This window comes from Sipha flava, unplaced genomic scaffold (assembly GCF_003268045.1).
Source record: "Sipha flava isolate LNK unplaced genomic scaffold, YSA_version1 120_pilon_pilon, whole genome shotgun sequence".
NCBI classification, from domain to species: Eukaryota; Metazoa; Arthropoda; class Insecta; order Hemiptera; family Aphididae; genus Sipha; species Sipha flava.
Genome location: NW_020271746.1, coordinates 401146 through 424361, shown reverse-complemented (window position 1 = coordinate 424361; position 23216 = coordinate 401146). Strand labels below are relative to the sequence as shown.

Sequence of the window (23216 nt, the reverse complement as noted above, 5' to 3'; positions counted from 1 at the left end):
GTCGTAACTAATATTTTCCCCATTAAATTTGAATTCTCTTGCAGCTTGCAGTATAGCACTGTTGCTGCGTAATTATTGTAAGATAAATAAACAAAATCATAACATGGGATCAATAGTACTTAAAAGTCTATCAGTTCTGCTTGGTATTTTTTTCCTATTTGTAGGCACTCTGAAAATGAGTCCTGTCATCAGCAAAGAACTCCACAAGGATCTCGTAAGAATAAATTGTTAACTCAATAATTTAAAATTGTTTATATTAGGAGTGATATATTTGATATGTAAATTAATTATGTTTAGATTTTTATTTGCATTTTCGTTTATAACTGTATTGAAACATTTTTATTTCATGTATTAATATATTATTTTATTATTATTTGCATTTTGAATAATATTAATGACATTGTTATTAGTCGAAGATGACAGAATTTTCAATTAATTTGTGAAATTTGTTTTTAAATAATAAATATTAATTTTTGTTCCAAAGTAACTAGTACTTCTGTTTTATTATTTTTATTTTATATATTTTTCTGTCATTTAAACTTGATCAATAAAATATATATAATAAAGTAACATAAAGTTAATTTTATTTTTTCTATTTATTTTTTAAATTTGATTATTTGCTTATAAAATAAATATAATAAGGTGTAAATTGATAAACTTGCTCTATGTTTTGCATTTTTAGCACACAATATATTATGATTTCTATTTATTGTATTTACATTTATTATTGAAATAATTTTATTATAAACACTACTAATTAGTTAATGTAATCAAAACTATTTAGATTATATAAACAGCAACTTATTTTTATAAACATGAATATGGTTTACTGTTTTTGATGAATCTATTTGTGGTAAATGTGCAGATTGGCAACATGCCCACCAATGAATTTAAATTATTTGGCTTGAGTAAATTTGTTTTAAGATTCTACCAAAATATGTTTTTATCGATAACTTTTTTAAAATAAATTATATGCAATGTGCTAGTCGTATTAATTAAGAAATATTTTAACAATATAATACATCTTTTTTGAAAATAAAACTAGGGATTTACTTTAAGCCAGAGTTATTATAATTTTAGTGTATTGATAATCGAGCATTATATATCAAACATTAAAAATTTAGTACCTGCATATAATACATATTTGTAAAAATATTTGAATAAGCTTTACATAGTTAAATACAATATCAACTATTTTTTAATAATAACTAAACATTATTAGGATAAATTAAAATTATTTTTCAATGTCAATAAAATATATTCTATTGATAATTATATATTAATTTTAAAAGTTTATAAATGTATAAATAGCTTGTAGTGTTCAAATAAAGTAGCTTACAACTGAAAATCAAATCAATATATTGATTATACTTAGTTTAAATGTAAATTTTTTGTAGCGAAAAGACTATGTGAAGTATGCCAAAGTATTTCCACTGTCAAAAGCTGTGGATATTAAAGTGCCAGCAAAATGGTATAGAAGAGCTGTAGGTGGAATTGAAGTACTAAGTGGTGTTTGTTTGGCATTTGTTCCTTACCGTAAGTATTTGACAATGAAATTTACTAGTTTAAATAAATAACCTACTTACTAGTTTATAAGAAAAATCAAATCTAATTTTGTTGTGGTGTTTTTTTTTAATTTAAGGTAATGTTAAACAAGGGGCAAATATTACTCTTTTGGTGTCTCATTTATTGGCTGTTTATACTCACTATGCAGCCAAAGATAAATTTGAACGAATGGCTCCTGCTCTAGTGTTTTTATTCATGTTAGCTGGACGATTGGTTATTGATTATCAACTAAGACGCAAAGAACTGGCAGAAGTTGCTGAAACTAAAGCTCAAAAACAAGAATAAAAATAAAATAAAATTTCCCAAACCCTGCTCATTTTTTATTAAAAATTTTGCACATTAACTATTGTATGAATTTGTTTTAATTTAAGTTGGGAAACACACCCCTTGTTCCATCCCTCCAAAAACTGTTAACAAATTTTTGTGTTCATCATTCTAGTCATTATTGTTAGTTTGTAAATAATTTGTGTGAAATATTAAATATTTTTACTAAGTTTTTTTTTCTTGACTTCAATTTAAATGTAATATTTATTAAAAATAAAATTTAAAACGAATGTATACATATATTAAATATCATTATAATAAGTAATAACTTATGTATCTTCACCAGTAGTTAGTAATTTCAATGCTTTTTGTAAATTTGCGACAGACTCTGAAACATCATCATAAGTTAGTGCACTTGCAGCAAATTTGCAATATTTCTGTGCTTTAGAAATTTGTGATGGTGTTAGCTGTACTCCATCTAAAATATAAAATATTTTAAAAATTATAAACTGATATACTTCTTTAATTGTTAATTTATTTATAAAAACATTACACTGTTTGTATCACTTTTTCAATATCAATATATAAATGCAATTATTTACATTTTACATTTGCAGTGTTTTTAACAAGTTATAAATAACATAATTACATGTTTCTATGCCCAAGTGTTAAATAACAGAACAATATCTAAATACTAAGTAAATAAGAAGCATATACAAATGCATTTATATAATTAATTATATTCAAGCTAATAATTATTAATGCAACACCTGTATTATAACCATAAACAATTAAGTTACATAAGAAAAACTAAATATTTTATTGTTGGATAGATATAATACACTACTACTTAATGTTATAAAATGTATATTTATTAGTTTTTAATTTTGAAAATAAAGAGTAAATTAATTTATAAAATAGTAAGATTAACTTTTTCTGTAATCTATATGGATTTTTTTCTATAAATGAATTTTATTGAACAATTAATATATTCAGAGAAAATAATTGTACTCAAATTCAATATTTTTGAACTTTATAATTGTTATTACAACTAGAAAGTAAGTTTATAAGGAAATTTAAAAAGATAAGTAGATTTTTAATTTTTAAGGTAAAACATTTTATAAATTTTTAATCTAACATAAATAATGATTAAATAGCATTACCTTTAAATATAATAGGTCCCTTGGAGACATCAGGTTGTATATCTATAGGTGTCACTACAGATGTGCTGGGTAAATAAGCACGTTCATTAGGTGTTGATGGAGGATAATCTGCAATTATAAAATATTGTTCATATCTAAAATATATGTCAATTAAAATATTATACCATTATATGTAGGTGTAGTAGGAGCAGCAGGAACAAAAGTATTTGGTTGTTGTGGTATATCATTCCCTTGATTTTGAAAATTGAAACCAATTTGACCACTTTCTGTATTTGGTGGTCCAGGTGTAGGAGTTTCACCATTTTTCATACAATTATGTATATACATTGCTTTCCACTTGGCATATTTTTGAGTATTTATAATTTCTTCAGAAACATCACCAAAAACACTTAATACATCCATAAGTAGTCCAGCAGTAAAAAATAATTTAACTGTATTCCTAATAAAAACAAAGATATTATATATTATGAGTTTCAAAACCAAAATACATAACATTAAAATGAAACCTACTTATTGTAATTTCCTTGGCGATCCATTCCATCAGCAGTGTTAAATAATTTAATTGCATAGTTTTCAAAATGTGCTTGGGCAGCAGTCTCATGTATGATCATGTCATTATCTTTTAACGCTGTTTTTTGTTTTTCCAACCAATCCATTAATGACACCAAAAACTGTTTTGCTTCTTTTGATGATTTATCAACTGTTAATGCGGTTTGCAAGGCGTAAAGTCGACCTTAAATAAAAAAAAAAATCAATTTTTTAACATGTAAGACTGAATTTTTCAAGAATGAAATGGCTTACACCAATAACTTATGATGGGATCTTTATTGTCATGTTCTGAAGCGATTTTTAGATAATGTTGAATTTTCTTTAGACTTTCAGGGCATTCAGGAACCTGCGCCATTCTACTTGGACAATTTAAATGACTTGTATTGAACTGAATAACATCAAAATAGATTAATGACTAATCGAATCCGCACTATAAATTGTTAACATTAGTCAACATGTTAATATCAAAATATTCATAATTATTCAATATTCTAATGTATATGATCATTTGATAACAATATTATTGACTTGTAATCATAGAGTAATATTACTCTATGCTTGTGATAAATTAAAATGATTCATACCAGCTTAATAGTTGATAAGTATTTGATATGATATCAAAACGTGACTTCATCATGAACATTGCCTACACTGGCTGTGTTGGTTGGCATATTGTATCAGTTATATGATTCCAAACTAACATTTTGTTCATGTATATCAGTGTATGACTCTGTTGACTGTTCTGGAGCATGTAACATTGCCGACTTAGGTTTGTCAATTTTTGTTTATTTTATCTACGTACACAAATACCAGACAGTAGACATTGTTTTTGAAATTTGTGTTGTTTAAAGTAGATTTATTTTTTTATTTTTTTATTGGTAGCATATATTTAATAGTTTATTTAACTTCATTATGAGTAATAATAATAAATCGGCACTTTTCGCTTGCTCTAAGTGTTTCAAACGGTACTTATATGAAGATTTGTCATCTGGTCAGCAACTTTGCAAAGTATGTGAATGTCGTGGGGCATTTTTTTATTTTGTCACTCATATTAAATGTTTAATATCAACTTGAAATTTATAATGGATTTCAGGAATGTCGAGGATCATACCCTATAGTGAAATGTACTTATTGTAGGACTGAATTTCAGCAGACCGAGTAAGTAATAAATATTTTCTATTCAAGCATCAAAATCTTTTTGTACACTACGTTTCATATAAATATTATGGTCAAAGCTTAAAGGTTACGTATCGAAACGGTTTGAAATAAATATAAATATTAACAAAACTTATGTTAATTACTTTTTAATCTTGTAGGTGATAATTGTCAAATTATATTATTATTTTCATTTTTATCTACAAATGTTTTGAACAAATAATAATTTTATTCATAAATTTAACTTATATTAACTAATTTACTTTAATATTTTTGTGACAAGCAAAATAAAAAATCATATAACTTACTCATGTAATATGTAAATTTTTTTTTTTAATATAACTAATGCAAATTTAATTTAATTTCAATTATTTAGTTTGTAATATTTTTATTTTATTTTAGTAAATCAAATACAAGTACTATTTGCAAGAAATGTGAACAATTTGTTGTACAATATGGAAGGCCAACTGCGTGCAGTTATTGTAATATAATAGCAGCATTTATTGGCCAAAAATGTCAACGCTGTGCTAATTCTGAACGCAAATATGGACCACCAGTTACTTGTGATCAATGCAAACAAAATTGTGCATTTAATAGAAAAGATATGGACTGTGAAGTATGAATTTGGTATAAAAAATGCTTAAAAAATGTCTTAATAATTTTGTTTATTTTAGTTGCTTGATGGGAAGGTATTATGTTACTTGTGTACTTTATCTTTTAAACGAGCTTTAGCTAAAACAAAGAAAACTGATGCTGAAATGAAACAATTAGTAAAAAAACGTGATGGGTTAGTATTTTAGTAAATCTAGATAATCAGTGTTACATTAAAACTAATTGTATTTATTTATATTTAGTTCAAAAAATAGAAAAACTAAACATAGTAATGTAATGAGAATAATTGATGATAGTGGTCCAGATTTTGCTTTGCCTCCACCTTCAAAGATGCATCGAAATTCTCATAGACATGTTGATGCAAATTCTTCTGATCATGTAGTGGTTATTACTGAACTTAGAGAGCAAATAACTATGTTACAAAAACAATCTAATCAAAAGGATTTTCAACTTTTAAATAAAGAGAGATTTGTAAGAGTTTGATATTTTCAATATTAAAATATAAATATATTTTGTATCCACGATTTAATTAATTATGATAAATTCATTAGATTACTGAATTGAAAGCCAAACATTTTACAACAGAAAATGAATTGCGCTCAAAAATGACTTCAGACAAAAAGGAGTATAGCAGAGAAGTTGAAATGTTACATAGTAAAATCAAATGTTTGCAGAAAGAAGTTGCTACTTTATCTAAAAGTGGTGGTAAACGTGGTGTGCATCTACGTAAAGAACATGATAGTGGTAGTGGTACTGATAGTCCATCCGTCACTTAATTATGGTGTTATAAGTACTTGCCAAATTCATATTATATTTGGTATGTACTTGTATGTAATTTGTTTAGTGTTATACAATTTTTTATTTAATTTTTGTATAAACTTAATAAATATTTGTCATCCATTGAGTTCTATTTAATCTATATCAAAGTTAACTGACTACTATATTATGTAAACTATTATTTCAGTCTTGTTAAAACAAATTTTACTTGTATTCTTAAATTTAATAATTGCTCATCTGAAATACTATGTTATTTAATATTTATTTACATATAAAGTGTAATTGACTTATTCTGACTCTCAATTTACCTTTACAATTAATTTCCATTAATATTCCTGAATATTTGTTTTTTTTTATTAATATTTTAAGTTATATTGGAAGATAGTAGTTTAAAGATGTAACTACTTATCTATGTTTATGATGGGAACAATTATAAAAAAAGTGTATTTTTTGATATTTGTGTACCGACTGTTGCCAAAAGAACACAAAATAGATTGCTATAAACTTTAAACTTATAATATTTACATTATTGCTATTGATTTTTAATTAAATTGTTCTAGAATAATATTTGTAGTAATAAATAATGTGATTTTAAAATAAATGTTTGAATAGTTTTCATAATCTAGGATTATTATAGATATTTCTTTTGTGTATATAAAAACACATATTTTTTTTATCCAAATATCCTGTAAAATGGCTAAGAAAGTTTCAATTTATTTATTTAATTTAATTTAATTGTTACAATAATTCATGGAACATATAAGAATATGGATATGGAAACGGACATATGGAATATATTAATATTACTACAAACCAGTTCAATAAAGAGAATCATGTATTAATAAGTTCTCAAACTAATACCTAATAATTTATCTAAAATAAAATTATATCTGTGACATATCATATAACTTTTTTTATAACCTCTTTCCTACTACCAAAGGTGATAAGGAAAAATCAATAACTTTTAGTCACTACTACATTTGATACAAAAACAAATAACTGAGTTTAATCTTACTCCTAACTGTCAAAGTTTTAAAGTATCTATTTGTTTTAACAACATTTTCATTATGACTTCATTTGGTTTTGGTCTAAGTGAAATTATTAATGTGCCTTCTGTTTTTAATGACAAAAATAATACGAATAATACATTTATCGATCATTCAGGTAAATTGAATGAAAAGCCTGTATTTTTGTATTCCTTTTAGGAATTCAAAATGAGTTTAATATTATTCTAAATTGGTGATATTAATTGAACATTTACAAATCTTTTCAAAACTTTTTCCAATGTAGGTTGGTGCGTTGATTGGCGGTCTTCTCAACATTGGATGTTTCAAATGGCCAATGTTCTATTTATTGTATCTTATTCGGTACCAACTAGCTATTATGGCATATTATTTATGCATTCAACTTTAATAGCAGGTACCTAGGACTAAAGTACTAATTTAAAAACCGATCACATAATACAATCCCTTTGTTTATAATTTTATTTAACAGCTAATAAAAATGTTCAAATGTAAAAATTATTAAATGAAAACAAAAAAAATATATATTTACTAATTTGATTTTAGGTTTTCTTATGTTGATTACTTGGGCATGGAGAATAGTATGTGCACCTGATGTTTTCACTTGGAATTTATGTTTTCTTTTTATTAATATTTTACAACTAATTTATCTTATTTATCAAAGAAGGCCAATTAATTTTAACTCGGAACTTGAACAAGTTTACCGTAGTATGTTTAAGCCTTTCAAGGTAAATTATTAAAAAATTAAATCACTCAATTATTGATCGCAAAAAACAAATAGGTTACTAGAATTCAATTTAAAAAGCTGGTTAGTGAACAATTTGCCCAAATTGTTACTCTACACGTTGGTGAGGCCTATGCTATGCAAAATATCACTAAGACTGATAGACTTGGGCTGCTTTTGACTGGTAAAGCTAATGTACTCCAAGACCATCAGTTTCTACACCCTATTAGTCCATGTGAATTTTTGGATTCTCCTGAATTTGAAAGCAGAGGATCTTCTGAAGACAAATTTAAAGTAGAATTTTTTTTTAATTTTATTTATTTTATTTGTAGCTAAGAAAAAAGTTATTACTAATTTATGTATATTTCTTAGGTTTCTGTAATCGCTGCAACAACTTGTCGATATATATTTTGGCAAAGATCAGCATTAGAATATTTATTTGTGAAAGAAACATATTTAGCCACTGTAATAGCTACTTTAATTGCAAAGGATATAACTATTAAACTTTACGCAATGAATAATAAAGTAGAATAAATAATCTGTGCTTCTAGAATGAATTAATGATAATTATTTTTTTTTTAGATTATGACAGAAAAAGGATCACATTTAGATATTAGGTTACCAAGTATTACTCCAGCTTTAGCATCAAAAGATTGTAAGCTACCAATTGTGAAAACTTTAAAAAAACAAACAATCACATCACATTGTCCTAAATCACCTATACCAGCTGGTAAATGTATTTCATAAATTTATAATTTGTGTTTTTGCATTCATTTAAGTGTATTAATCTTTGTGATTGTTGAGTTTTTGAGCATTTATGATTGTAATGTGAGATATTTATGAAAGAAAAAAATGCTAATTGATTGCCATGTAACAACCTATTTGAAATTAATTGAACATTATTAATTGCCATAATTATGCCAAAAGACTGTTGTAATCATGAGAAATGTTGACAAAATGATGGAAAAATTTATAAAAGTTTTTATACTGACTGTGCATTTTAGTTAAAGCTATTCAGTGTTTTTAAGACTTTTAATTCTTTACGAGAGAAAAGTATTTACATTTCTTTTTTAATGCTTAAGCCTTATAATTTTTAAAATGTCTATATAAGATTTAAGAATTTATTATATAGATTTTAATTTATTATATTATATAGACTAAAATATTGATTAAAAACTTATTGGAATAGATTCGTTTCAAAAATTAAAGTATAAGTACAAAATACAAAATAATTTTTGAAAATTAAATTTGCTGATTGTTTTTAAAAATTATTAAATACGCATAATATATTAGTTACGATTACAAATATTGAAGAATTGAATACTTCGGAAAAATAATACAATAAACATGATAACATAAGTACTATATAGGCATTTCAAGGATTTTATTTGTATCATAATTTATAAGCATGGATAGAGTACTTATATATTTATTTAAATAAGTTATGGGCGAAAGATCAATATATATAAGGCGGTTTAATAAAATAATTACTGTAAATCACAATCATAATCTTAATAATAATAATAATAATAATAATAAATTTAATAATTAATAAAATATACATTGATCGAAAATTGTTGAGTTTTCGTTGGTGTTTCGCATCATACATGTAAGAGGTTTCATAAATAATTAGTTGTGCAATGAGGAATAGAAAAAATATAGATGTGCGAGTATTTTGTATAGTACTTAACCTAACCTTTATATTAATATATTTGAGTAGGGAAGGAGAGTCAGTAGAGCCAAAGAGGACCTTTTGGATAAAATGTAAATTATGTTGGTGAAGACAATCTAAAAGGGTGGAAAGATTTAAAAATTGAGAACAGGTATTTATTGGTGTATAGTCATGAGGAACATAGTTTATAGGAACGTAGTGTATTTCATAAAATTAAAAAATCTTCATTGGACATGTTCAAGCTACTTGCGAGCATCAGCTGTCTGACGATCCCAGACAATCGACCCATATTCAATAATAGGTGTAACAAGCGAGCAATAAAGAGCTTTTAGTGAACTGAAAAGTTTGAATTTGCCATATATGTTTTTATATATATATATATATATATATATATATATATATATATATATAATATATATTTATATATATATAGAACTTTAAGTGACTCACATGTAATATAATTAATGTGAGCTCGAGGACAAATAGAAGGAATAAATATAAAGCCAAGGTCACAAAAACTCATGTTAATAGTTTGAAAAATTGGTTGACATCATCAATTGAGTTGAAGGATAAGAAAAGAAAAGAAAGGAGATCGATAACGGTAGAAAATCATAGATCAGCATTTATCAATGTTCCAAGATAAACGAAGAGATTAAGACCAAACAACAAAATTATTGAGATTGCTTTGAAGATACAGACAATCAATACCTATTTGAATCAATTGTCATAAATAGTTTCATGCCATCAGCAAAGTATAACAACTGGTAATATGTAAGTGAAGAACAAGCAAAATAAACAGCGAAAATAGTAAAGGGGATGTCCCCCTTACTAGATGTAGAAAGGAAAACTTTGGACTTGATGTTAAATAATTTTACCCAACGAGAACGAGAAACTAAAAATTAATAATACTTTAATAATTAAATTATACACGTCGAAGCCAAATAATATTATCAAAGATAAATCGTTTGTCTATATTATTTTTATAAAAATATAAAAACATTTCATCACCCTTATTCATTAAAATGTATCAATAATTAAATATTTATACACACACACACACACATATATATATATATATATAACTCTTAGTTAATTTTTACTACAATTGTTTTATATTTGGGTGTAATATTGTAGAAAATGAGACTATTTTATTTTATTCAACTCCCTTTGGTTCCTTATTTTGTATTATTTAAAAAGTGTCTTAGTATTTTGGTAATACATTAAAAAAGTATCGTTTTAATCGATTCTGTATTTTAGATAATAAATATCTACCTAATATTTTACTTTGGAAAATATTTGTACTTGATAAACCATATTTTTTAAAACTTTTAATAGTGCTTAAATATTTACTGTTATTACTTAATTGATATTTCTCATGTTTCATAATACAATCTTATAGTAAGATGTATAAAAAAAAAGTGTAAGATTTAATTATTAAAAGATGTAAAAATGTAAACGGTATTTTATTTTTTTGTAATTCTTAGCATATTTACCAGTGGTGTAGATAATAATTTGTTGTACCTAATTATACCTTTATCCTTTATATTGATCAATGGATATATTTATGCCTGTACCTATACCTGTAATTATCTACTAATCTGTAGTTTTAGCTAGTTTTGTGTATATTTTTAGCTAGTATTTTGTGTATGTGTATGTTTATAAACATATTGCATATTCATAAATTGTAAAATTTAGCATGTTATGAATTTCGCATGAATTTTCTTTAATTGTATATAATCTTTGTTATGTTTGGAGTTATAAAATATCATTTATATATTGCAAGTGGAAATTATTATTACTGCTTAACTGTTAAAGATATTGGTAGATTGTTTATTGGATATTAATATATTTTAAAGTATCTAAATTTATAAGATTTAACTAAATTACATTTAAAATATTTTATAAGTATAACTTTATGATATTAATTAACTTTTAAGATTAAGGATTAATAATTCATCAGATGTACCAAATGGGTGATTTCTAGAAACATTTTGGTTTATAGTTAGTTAAGAAGTAATACAATCAATACATTATATCTAAATAATAATCTATGAAGTTTCAGTATTATTACTCATTGAAGATAGATTGTATATATATTGCAAAATCAATAGTTTGAATGAATATGAAAATTACCAAAAAATTAATTTTAAGATGTTAGTAACATTAGTAGGTACTAGTAGTAGGTAGTGAAAAATATTTTAAATCTTAGATGCAATATATTTACCTATTTTCCTTGATTAAAAAACACGTTATTTCTAGTATTATGTAAAGTGAAATAATTTTCAGAAAATGTTTACTTACCTACCTACTTATTTCTATATATTTGTTTCCTAATTATTACAATATTTTTACTCAGCTGATGAGAAATAATAGTTAATACATAACAGCTGGCGTGTACACAAGGGGGGTTTAGGGATTCAAACCTCTTTCGAAATTCAGGAAAATTATATCAAATATGTTTTTACATAGTAAAATTGGTGTATAGATTATATTATTATGAAAATGTACAACTTAAAACCCCTCACAAAATATTTTTTTGTGTACGCACCTGCATAACAACTTATAGGTACCTAAGTATTAACAATTATACTCTAGTTTTATTTTATTTTTTAAATATTGAGGAATCCTTAGCAATACTAAGTTTGGTACAAATGTATTAATTATATAAATAATTATATGATAAATTATTTATTAACAAAATAATATCGGCTTAACATAATGTTAAGATTGTGAATTGTTCTTTAAATACTCCTAATTTTATCAATCAGTAAGTAAAAATTAATATTAATTTTATTTTCATAGAACATATTTTACTAGAAATTGTATTAATACTATGAATAAAAATTGTTAGGCTTGCTTTTATTTATTTTTTACCAGTGAAAATCACCAAATGCGATACATTGACCATGGATAAATGCCCGATAACCAATGGCAAATTTGACAGGATGAACTTGGCCAATGAAATGGGTAACACAGGAGTGGAAAATTGGCTGGAAAAAACTTCGAAATACCACAGTTTAGAAATGGCTGATGATGAATAAATTATAATTTGGTTATTTGTTGTTTTCATTTTATTGTTAATAAAACAATTAGCTTCAAAAATAAAATATTCATATATATATATTTTTAATGCAGTTTTATTTAATTTAACAGTTTTAAACTTAGCTATGTTTCCTGTTTCTGTTTAAAAATTTATAGTAGACATTTACCGAAACAATAATATTTCGGTTCATACTTTTAGCTCTATAGTGGTTGTATTTGAAAAGTCAATTTAAAAAATTATAGCAGCCTGTAAATATTAAGTGGTTGTTCAGCGTAATATTCATTTATCACTGTCAGATATTTGATATTTTAAATTGATTTCGTACATTTTGAAAGTAATAGAAAACTTAAAAAAAAAAAAACAAAAACAATAAATAAAAACGTAAAGAACACTTAATAATTTTATTTTGATTTTTCAGAGGGAGATAGTTACTAGTAGAAATATTTATATATACATTGTACATATATTTATATACATAGTATTATTATTATGGAAACTACTGTCGAGTGCGACATTAACCATTACTTATCTACACAAGATTATATTTATAATATGTATAAGTATTCGATGATGTAATTTCTGCTAAGCTAATAAATCTGTGGTATACCTAAGTCATTTTGACATTTTTTCGCGTGGTTTCACGGTGGATGCGCAAAAATGTCGTCGAGCATACCCGCTATTACATTATTTTCGTGTCGAGACGCGCGCCATCTTGCGGATGTTGAAAACGCGGAAACGGGACAACCGGTGGCGAGCCGGAAGAACCATAGGTTTATACGATAGCTATAGTCAGATCGGATAGCCGATCTCGTACGGGTACACCATGTTACGATGTCCAGCGTCGCACCTGGTCAACGTTTACACATTTTTATTATTCCTACGTTTTCGTAATGTCGAATAGATATAGATTCACATCGTTGGTGAACGCATGGGTGTAACACGAACAATACTATTGCTGCGGTAACACCAGTAGTAGTGCTGTTGCTCGTTCGTGCTCGGCTATTGGCATCGCCGTTGGTACGAACACCGTCTGGATTTTTCGTGAAAATTTTCGACCGCTATCGTGTGCACTGTGATAAGAAATTCGTTGAGTCGTCGGCCCTCCTTCGCCCATCCCAATCGGTACGGTTCGGAGGCACTAGATGGCCGTGACATCACCACCCATCAGGCGATGCGCGTCGGTGCGACCTTAACGTGCGCGGGGTGGTGGTGTTGGGGGGGGGGGGCACCTGCGGGAAAATCGATTCGATTGGATAACGTTCGCGCAGCCCGCGGTAGTAGCTGCTAGTCCTATCGTTAAATAACAATACGTGCGGTGCGATTTTACCAGTAGAAAAAAAAATTTGACTTTTTCCCTCGCTAAAAATGGTCTTAGAACCGTGATTCGGTTCGCCGGTTTTCACGTTGGTTTTAGTTTTACGAAGTGAAGAGTGCACGGAGTATTCGTCCGTTTGCGCTATGACGAGAGCGGATCGAAGATCATCACAGCAACGAGCTCCGCGACGTAACGAGTAAGTGATTACAGGTTAATATTGCCCTGTGTAGTGCGGGGTTAACTTAAAAAATGTTCTTTGCTCATCCATTTATTTTCGTTAATTTACTCGTATTCCAATGTAGTTGTGTATCAGTATTGCATAATCGTCGCGCCGCGTTACAATAAACGATGTTTATCGCACCGGTGCATCGTGCTACCAAGGTTTATAGATCACAATCTATAAACAATAAATAAACCTTGTCGTGCTACTACCTCAAATCGAGATTACAAGTTACAATTATACAATAATAAAAATGTTGCACTTGAAAACTGTTTTATCATTTATGTTGTTACGGTACGTCAATATTTTGCTGCAAAAACGATTTGATAACAATATACAAATCGAATGGTTTTATTTCGTTCTTATCACACAAAGGTAGTATGGAGTTTAGTTTTTGTTTAAATTTGACATTAATTTTTTACCTTTACATTTGTTATTTCTTTTATAACTTGTAACCTGTAATATTTTACTCGATAATTGAATTTAATAACTAATGAAGTGTTGATTTTTAATTTTACAATTTCCAAAAAAAAGTAAAATAAATGAATGTGAGGTGGGTAGTTTACAAGTTTACAACCTTTAGACTTTGAAGAGTAAGAAAATAATTTCGTAAAATAATGATACCAATAATATAGTATGTATGTATGTAGTATATTATTATATTCCGTAGATCTTGAAAACTGCAGTGTTTTTTAGTAAACGGGGAAACCTTTGTTTTTCAAATAATTTTTCCGTAGCCAGTTAATATTCATGAAGATTTATATTTTAGTTTAAGAAAAGAGTCGTGAAAAATTTTGACCTTTGTGTTGTAACTTTGTTCTAATATATTACGTTCGTGTAAGACTATTCACACACACACACGCATATATATATATATATATATATATCTAATATAATATAAAGTATAGTTATAATACTACCTTGCGTGTATATTTGTAATTGATAGAGTAGACATGCATGTTATTTAGGTATAAATAGTTAAGATTTAAAACTAATTTAGAAATATTATAATTTATGCATAATATGCCTCAAAAAGATTAAAAAAATAGTATTTATTTATTATTTTGCTAAAATAATATTATTATTTATTATTTATTCATGTAGAACATTTATAAATAAATACAAATAGTTTCGTTATGATTTAATTAATATTCTGAAGTTTGAAGTGTATTTGTCAAAATAATCATAAATAAACTGTTGGTTTTTATTGATAGCATAGAATAATTCTATATTGTAATTATTATAAATGGTAGTAATATTCATGATTTATTTATAAATATTTATTTGGTATAAAATAAATAATACATTACATTGCATAATATATAATCCATTTATATATAAATCGTTGCTACGTTTCATAAAATGGAAATGATTTTTTCTTACTTCGTGAAATATGAAAATATATACTTCACTTTAACTTCGTGTACTTTTTTTTTACAATGCGTTCATTCCTTCATGTATCACACAAGTTAGTTTATACTTATTTTTGTCTACTTATCTATTAACTTTTATTAGCGACTATTACATAGTGGAATTATATTAATACAATTATCTGACTGTCTGAAATGTATAGATTTTGTTAGTTTTGATATAATGTTATATTAGTATTAGGCTAATACCCTAATATTCTATACTCAAGTATATAGTTGCTGCATGGATCACATTATACTGTTAATTCACATATTTTAACTAAATTAAAACTTCTTAACCTAAAATAATTCTAAGTTCACATGCAGACACTTAATGATAACTCATTTTATTTTGATAACTTACCTATTGTGCACACAATGCAAACATTTACTAAAATAAAATATACTTAACAAATAAATGCGATAATACAATAAAAAACAATAATTAAAATTGACAATGCGATGTGTTCGCTGCTATACTACGAATAATTTTAACATGGGTGCTGAGCCTTTTGATTATATAACATATACATTTAAAAAAAAGATAAACATAGAATAATTAAGAAATATTTATAATATTATTGTGAGCGTATGCGTGTGTGTGTGTATGTGTCCAATGTCAGGCAGCTGTGGCATGTATATTTTTACCTGTTATAATTTTACAAATCTCTTATTACTTATATATTTTTATTATTATGATATTTTGTTTTAATTAGTCCTTGATAAAAGGGACGAGGTTGACAGTGATTGTTGGTATTATTGTAATTCTAAAGCTTATAAGTTTTTATCAGAAGCTCTAATAAAAAATAAAAAATATACTAGTATACAATAAAATAGTAAGTTAAAGAATTGTAGTATCATAGTATACATTTATACAATATTGTATATAAATGGAATTAACGAATAATTTTGTAACTTAAGATTTATTATTCAATTTTGAATAAAAAAAAATATTTTTTATAGTATCATTGATTACCCCAAAATTACGATAAAATAATATTATTATACCAATTCTTTGCACGTAGGTATAAAAATTAGTTTGATAGTTTTAAAAACGACAGTCAACTTTAAAACGAAATAAAATATTTATATTATTTTATTCAAATAATTCTGAGAGTATGATACGTAAAAGAATAATGAACGGATAACATGTTTTAAAGTTTTCGGGTTATAATAAAAATAAATTATGGTTCGTGATCGTTTTTCATTTAATATTTAGGTTATTAATTGTATTATATTATGATGGCTGATCCAAGGCAAGGCATTGTAAGTAAGTCAGTTACTTTATTCCCGGTTATGGTTTTTCCGCCGTTACAAAACCATCCTGATCGAAAGCATATGCACTAAACGGCACGGGATACTTGACACGCTCATACTCCGATTTATATTCTATTACACTCAGAATTGTAAGAAATCCTAAAACGTACGTTATACCATTTATAACTATGCATTATCTACGGGGAAATAGTTATAGTTTTTTCCAAACATTATCATAACATTTGAAATGCATTATAAAGTATGTTTATAAATATAATCATTAAAAAAATAATATTTTTCTATATTTTTCATTTCACTGTTGCCATAGTTAAATCAGCTAATAGTTTTTGTTAAATGATATTAAAATGTTGGATATTTATTAGTTGTCTTTGTGTATCGATGAAGTTTAACGTTGAAATAAATGTAATTTGAAATCCAGTGATGACGCATGTTAAGAAAGTTAAAAACGAACTTACAGTTCCGTTGAAGCGACGGGATAATTTGATTTCTTCCGATTATACTGATGTTCCAGTGTTTATGCCATCTTACCAAAAAAATTGTGAAAAGACGAACATGTTTTACTTAATGTCTATGGAATATCAACAAATTTGGACCAAGGAGAAGGATGAATACTTGAAATCGCGAGCTTTTAACGCAAAAAAAGTGAAAAAAGTGAAAAAGATTAGAGTACCCACTGTCCAACAAGAAACTGTACGGGAAAAAATAACAGAAAAACCTCCATTAAAAAATACAACCAAGTATGATCATATCCAGTCCAAGTATAAAATAAGAAATCAACCAGTGTGTGAAAATAAAAAATAATTAACTCTGAATGTTAACGAAAACTCGTGATTAGTTATAATAAAATGTTATTGTTAATGTTAATTTTTCTGTTAATTTCCAAAACTATTTTTTCTTAAGTCGACATGGTGAATTTCTAGGATATGATTTTGATGTATGCTGAGGGATTGAAGGTTTTATTATTTAAATATTTTTATGAGTTATGCCTAACAAAAAATTGTGTGATTAAAGTATTGAACTTCATAAAGAAAACATTTCAAATATAAAACCATAGATATATTTTACAATTGTAAAGTTATTATAAATTGCTTATATATTTATATGATTTTCTCATGACTTTACTATTTTTACACCTACTATGGGGCGCTTATTCACTATTGAAATTCAAGGAACTAGAAAAGGTATTGCTTATTTCCGTCTACATTTACATCATTTATTAAAAAATTCGTGCTGCCACTGATTTAATTGGTGACTATAATAAATAAATAATATTGTATAATATACAGAATTATTAATGTTAACTTTTACACCAATAAGACATATTTTAAGTCTTTTAAACAATACAGGCCTCTTTATCACTTATCGTACTACATTGACGAACCAACTCTAAAACACACTATAAAACTGTGAACACACTCCGTATAGAAAGACAGACAGCTATTGATATGACCGGCTCGTCGTCGTATAACAGTTTATAACAGGCCGTCTTGATGATGTCCCTGTTGTCCTCAATAGTTACATATACTTGAGCATATCAGTTATATAATTTTGTAACTTAGTTAATACTCAGAATTTAATCTAAGATAGCAGACGATTCGGAAATGCCTGAAGGTTTGAAAGAAGAAGCTCGAGAACAGTTAGAACAATCCAATTTGAAGTCCAAGACTGAATTTGACAAACACCATCATGATAACATCAAGTACACTGTTGAGGAGATTGTGGTCTTGAAGCAATGTCCTACGTCCACAGAGGAATCAACCGAGTTGTAGGATCATTATCGAGGTCGTTTGGTTGTCTCTGAGGTATTGGTGATTTTTATCGTGTGGTTGAGTTAAATGAAAAACAGACGTTTTGTGACTAAGGTCCATGCGATGCATTTGAAATCATAGAATAAACAGGGAAGGTGATGAATATAGTGGAGGTGCTGACTACGTACGATGTAGTACGATAAGTGATAATGAGATTTGTGCTTTTGCAAGGTTCTTTTTATTGAAGAGAGATTGTTTGTTATTGAATTTAATAAAAACTTTTTTTAAAGTTTCAAAAATTGTTTAAAAATTATTTTATTGTATAGAAGTTAACAGAATATTCCAATTGTTTAAAATGCTCAATAATTTAATACTGTACTCAATTAATACCTCGATAAGTATTTAGTTGTATACAAAGTCTTTAAGGCTATTGTATCGTAAATTTTCAATGAATACTCAGTTTACTCTTTTCAAAGTAAATATAAAAATAAAATATTCGAGGATTTCAATTTTTAATAGTAGGTAACTCCGCCATATTCTTTATAACTCTATTATGTAATAATGTTTTAATCGAGTAAAAGAACAAAAGTTGTTTGACTATATAATCAATTGTTTTAAACTTATTATAAATATACTAAATACATATTATCCAAAAAAAACGTTGAGATTGTTTATAATAATTAGTTTTCCGATTTGAGTTTGTTATAGTAAAATAAGCAAACTAAATGACCAGAAAGAAGAAGACTGAAGGCTACTTTGAACAGTAAAAAAATACCCGAGTACCTATTTTATGTATTTTATAAATTGCTCAACAAATATTTAGACGACGATATATGATAAAAAAAAGACTGGTTAAAATGAACAATAAGGGATGTAAAAATAATAATGTATAACCTCAGAGACTTAACCAAAGATATGAAGTTGTAATCAATTTGTTGAGTTGAGACGAAAAAAAACTTCATTTTGTCGACAACAGGTATCCTTAAATTTGTCTGTTTTTATAATTTTCCATGAGTTTTTTTAATTATTTGGATAATTGTTGAGAAATTTAAAATATTTCGGATGCAGTAATCTGATAAAATTTCTTATCAGAAGCAAAAAATGTTTCTATAATTTCTGGTCTAAATCGTACAAATGCCTAAAATTAATAAAAATATGGTATAATCAGTCCATCCTCACTTCGTTCAGAATCTAAAGTACTTTAAAGTAGTATTTTGAAGTTTTTCGATTAAAAACAAAATTAGAACATACAGTAAAACTATGATAGTCTTAAAATACAATGCAAAATAAAATTCAATTAAAATAATGGTATAATTGTCAAACAATTATAATACAAATATTTGATGTATTCTATGAATTATTGGTATTTAATGTATTCAAATAAAATAGTACAAATAACAATTATAATAAAAAAAATAATAAAAGACAAAATAATTATATGAATTAAACGTATAATAATTAAATAATTAAATACATTTCTTGTTTCACCCAAAATCTATTACTAATAATTATTGATTATGATAAAATCTGATAAATTATCATCGATATGATTTACTTTAAAGTACATTGTATTGTATTTATGATCTATGGTGGTAGACATAATAATGTAAGTATTTCATAATCCAACCTTCATTTATCAAAACTCTATATCACAAAAAATATTTAAAAACTATTATATTCTAAAAAAAAAAAGGTTTGATCAAAAAATTAATTTTACGGGTATATCGTAATTTTATCATTTTATAATATTTGTACTTTGAAGATTTAAAAGTATGGTAAAATTGAGTTTCGATAAATTATTCGAAAAAAAAAATAAAAGTTATTTTTAAGTAAGAACCTATACACGTTAGAATTTATCTACTATTATTAATTTTATTTAATACTTTATAAGTGTATATTATTATTACTATTATTATTATTAAAATTATAATTTTACACGATTATTAAATATACTCATACAGTACTTATATATTATTATTTTAATATATTTTGCATAGTAAAAATAAAGTCAATTGTATTTAATTTTTACAATTTTTATTTAACGATTTTATTCATGGAATCGTCAATTTTTTTAAATACTAAACTTAAGTACTATAAAATAAATATTTTAAATGTTAATTATAATCATATTCAATTTTAGTATTACAATGTTCCATTAGCAAAAAAAAAAAAAAAAAAATAATAATAAATAGCAAATATTCGGAAAGCTAAAAAGGTAGTCGTATATATATCAGTAGATATGTTTAAACACCATTCATTTTGGGTAGGTAAAGGATCACGCAAATCTGATAATGTATACATAATATTAATCGTTTATTGTAAAGTACCGTTTGCGATTAATGCTGTTGCTAGCGGGTGGACATCAGGCAATTGGCTAAGGCCGCCAATATTTTGGTATTGTGTGGCTTGGCTGTTCTAAAATCCCCCTTTTCACCCTACTAGTATATAAAGATAATATTTTTGTTTCAGTTTATGCAGTCTTTTTTTTTAATTACCAAAAGTTTAACATTAAACATTTTAGTCATTATTTTATTTATTTCTTCCAAAAAATCGATAAAAAGGTATAATAATGGTATTATATGTTAACGACTAACACCTAACCTATGTGTACATTTATGTATAACTAAACTTCATACTTTGTCCTTAATGACAGCGCAAATATCGATATAAAATGCTGACCTTTATAAATGTTGAAAACGTTATATCTACTTTCAACATAACTTTATTACGATTTTCGATTAATGTGGCAGTGAAAATAACTACCTATTTAATGGAAATAAAAAATAAAAATAAAAATATTTTTAAAAAAAAAAACAATATATATAAATTATAAGGGATCAAAATCAAAATGCTAATGAAATGTTTTTATATTGTTATATTTAACAAAAACCCGATGGACCACACCCTGTTATGATAAATAAATGTATACTTATTTATTGTTAATTATCACGATATTTCTATATTAAATATAAGGTTTTTAATCTAATTTATTTACTGTTGTATAATATGTATACTATATGAAACGTGTTACTTTTTAAGTAATAGGTTGTGATGGCCAAGTTAATAATTTTGTCCATCTAAAATTCTTTTAAATCTATTTAATGGAATTTGTATGCGCTATAACTCAATACAATATACTCCACTTTCTTTTAATATTAAAAATCTAGATTTAGGTATTAGCTATAAGTCACTATGTACATCCAAAAAATAATTAATTATTACAAATTATTCGAAAAAACGAACTATAGTTACAATTTATTCAATGTCGATTGTAATAAATTCTATAGATATATAAATGTTTACGAATATTCTGCTATCTATCACAGTGGCGTAACTGAGAATGTTTGATGGAGGGGGGGGTCAAAATAAATTTGTAGGGTAAACTTGTGAGGGGCCTTTGCCTCCATGGCCCACACACCCCTTATCTATATTTTGTATAATTTAATAACTCAACACATGTAATGTATTTTATTAAGCACAAGTGCACAGCTATTATAATTACTAACCTCGGACATACTGTTTACTATTTAAATTGAATTATGCATTTAGAATATATTTAGATAAGGATTTATTATTTACCTAATTGATTTGTTTTTGTGATAATTCATCTTTATAATAATTACAAAAAGTTTAATGTCGCAATGAAAAGCATAAATACTTTTATTATTTTTTTAAATTTAAATGAATTGTTATTAACTTAATTTATATTATTAATAAAAATGTATACATAAATGAATTAGAATTTAAATTATATAATTATACAATTGTCTTAGAATTATAGGAAGAAAAGCTTGTTAACTAGTATTATATCTCTATAGTTAATCTATTCGTGGATAAAAAAAAAAACTAGAAGAGATAAGTCAAGGTAATTATGGTTGAATAAAATCTATCATATATTATTTCCAAGCACAGAGTAGAGTACATTTGATTTCTCAGTACTCCAATATTTCATATAGTTTTGTATTAAAAAAAAAATATATTATAATTTCAGTTGATATATGTTATTATTCTTCCACCCGTCGACGGACCTGCCGAATATCGATTTAGTTTCTATTATCAAATAGGTTTTTATAATTTTACAATATGTAGGTAGGTATATCAGTTTATAAAGTAAATTAGTCGATTATAAAATTATTACTATTCTTATCTGGTGTACTATTATTTATATTTTAAAAATGTTAATACTTTAATAAGTCGAAACGGATTTACACGGAAAGAGTTTCTCATTTATCGTACCTACCATTCTACCATTCGAGCATCTTCCATGCGATTATCGAATACAAGATTTTTTGTTCGAGATTCATATCATGATTATTTACACCATGATAATAACTCACGCGGTTTTCGAGAATGCATGGTGACTTTTGAAAGCGATAAGCTCTGCTTTTTTTGTTCACACGTGTAGAGATTATTTAGTACGATAATTGGCTTCTAAAACTATCAACAAATGTACATAGTTTTTCATACATCTTGGGCGTTTATTTTTATCAAACATTCGAAACTTGTATGAATCCGTCCATGTCGATTATTATGATCTATTCTTATTTTGTAGTTTTTTAAATATATATCTTAATTTTAACTTGTGCTTTTATTTTTTTACTTTTTAGATTGAGTAGTTAACTAATAAAATAAAAACGATGGCAAATTTAATCATGTTTGATCGACTGTTGTGATTAAGTTTATAGAAATTTATCGCAGC

The 23216-nt window shown here is 25.9% G+C and overlaps 5 protein-coding genes across 6 annotated transcripts in view; 4 read left to right on the top strand and 1 right to left on the bottom strand.

Moving 5' to 3' along the window:
* Positions 1-88: 88 nt before the first annotated feature.
* LOC112693924 (transmembrane protein 35A) lies at positions 89-2065 on the top strand. The gene is made up of 3 exons (XM_025569193.1): positions 89-214; positions 1398-1536; positions 1643-2065. Exons 1-3 carry the CDS (start codon positions 104-106, stop codon positions 1849-1851), a joined length of 459 nt encoding a protein of 152 aa, XP_025424978.1. The 5' UTR covers positions 89-103; the 3' UTR covers positions 1852-2065.
* Positions 2066-2109: 44 nt separating this feature from the next.
* On the bottom strand, positions 2110-4060 carry LOC112693923 (vacuolar protein sorting-associated protein VTA1 homolog). Its single transcript, XM_025569192.1, has 5 exons — positions 3795-4060; positions 3504-3726; positions 3158-3432; positions 2994-3101; positions 2110-2308 (listed from the first exon to the last, which is right to left on the bottom strand). Exons 1-5 carry the CDS (start codon positions 3895-3897, stop codon positions 2160-2162), a joined length of 858 nt encoding a protein of 285 aa, XP_025424977.1. The 5' UTR covers positions 3898-4060; the 3' UTR covers positions 2110-2159.
* A 190-nt stretch (positions 4061-4250) lies between these two features.
* On the top strand, positions 4251-6213 carry LOC112693921 (protein FAM76A). Its single transcript, XM_025569189.1, has 6 exons — positions 4251-4550; positions 4636-4700; positions 5100-5313; positions 5372-5484; positions 5552-5780; positions 5861-6213. The coding sequence occupies exons 1-6, from the start codon at positions 4455-4457 to the stop codon at positions 6083-6085; spliced, it is 942 nt and encodes a 313-aa protein (XP_025424974.1). The 5' UTR covers positions 4251-4454; the 3' UTR covers positions 6086-6213.
* Positions 6214-7054: 841 nt separating this feature from the next.
* On the top strand, positions 7055-12563 carry LOC112693920 (popeye domain-containing protein 3-like). Of its 2 annotated transcripts, none has more exons than XM_025569187.1 (7): positions 7055-7250; positions 7377-7505; positions 7655-7836; positions 7890-8126; positions 8205-8357; positions 8415-8562; positions 12382-12563. In XM_025569187.1, the coding sequence occupies exons 1-7, from the start codon at positions 7154-7156 to the stop codon at positions 12543-12545; spliced, it is 1110 nt and encodes a 369-aa protein (XP_025424972.1). In that variant the 5' UTR covers positions 7055-7153; the 3' UTR covers positions 12546-12563. The 2 variants fall into 2 exon arrangements, with proteins under 2 accessions (XP_025424972.1, XP_025424973.1); XM_025569188.1 differs by having other exon boundaries at positions 12356-12475.
* Positions 12564-13790: 1227 nt separating this feature from the next.
* The window catches only part of LOC112693926 (blood vessel epicardial substance-like), a 38216-nt gene continuing 28790 nt past the window's right edge, over positions 13791-23216 (top strand). The window contains exon 1 of the mRNA XM_025569198.1: positions 13791-14058. The gene's annotated coding sequence lies outside the window, so the exon portion shown is untranslated. The remainder of the gene's footprint in view (positions 14059-23216) is intronic.

Excerpts from the sequence above, each read along its gene's own strand:
- LOC112693923 (XM_025569192.1), bottom strand. The coding sequence starts at position 3,897 with ATGGCGCAGGTTCCTGAATGCCCTGAAAGTCTAAAGAAAATTCAACAT. Across the intron at positions 3,433-3,503 it reads CGCCAAGGAAATTACAATAA|GAATACAGTTAAATTATTTT; the intron begins GTAGGTTTCATT and ends TGTTTTTATTAG. Across the intron at positions 3,102-3,157 it reads TACTACACCTACATATAATG|ATTATCCTCCATCAACACCT; the intron begins GTATAATATTTT and ends TTATAATTGCAG.
- LOC112693920 (XM_025569187.1), top strand. The coding sequence starts at position 7,154 with ATGACTTCATTTGGTTTTGGTCTAAGTGAAATTATTAATGTGCCTTCT. Across the intron at positions 8,127-8,204 it reads CTTCTGAAGACAAATTTAAA|GTTTCTGTAATCGCTGCAAC; the intron begins GTAGAATTTTTT and ends TATATTTCTTAG. Across the intron at positions 8,358-8,414 it reads TTTACGCAATGAATAATAAA|ATTATGACAGAAAAAGGATC; the intron begins GTAGAATAAATA and ends TTTTTTTTTTAG.
- LOC112693921 (XM_025569189.1), top strand. The coding sequence starts at position 4,455 with ATGAGTAATAATAATAAATCGGCACTTTTCGCTTGCTCTAAGTGTTTC. Across the intron at positions 4,551-4,635 it reads CTGGTCAGCAACTTTGCAAA|GAATGTCGAGGATCATACCC; the intron begins GTATGTGAATGT and ends AATGGATTTCAG. Across the intron at positions 5,485-5,551 it reads TTAGTAAAAAAACGTGATGG|TTCAAAAAATAGAAAAACTA; the intron begins GTTAGTATTTTA and ends ATTTATATTTAG.
- LOC112693924 (XM_025569193.1), top strand. The coding sequence starts at position 104 with ATGGGATCAATAGTACTTAAAAGTCTATCAGTTCTGCTTGGTATTTTT. Across the intron at positions 215-1,397 it reads AAGAACTCCACAAGGATCTC|CGAAAAGACTATGTGAAGTA; the intron begins GTAAGAATAAAT and ends AATTTTTTGTAG. Across the intron at positions 1,537-1,642 it reads TTTGGCATTTGTTCCTTACC|GTAATGTTAAACAAGGGGCA; the intron begins GTAAGTATTTGA and ends TTTTAATTTAAG.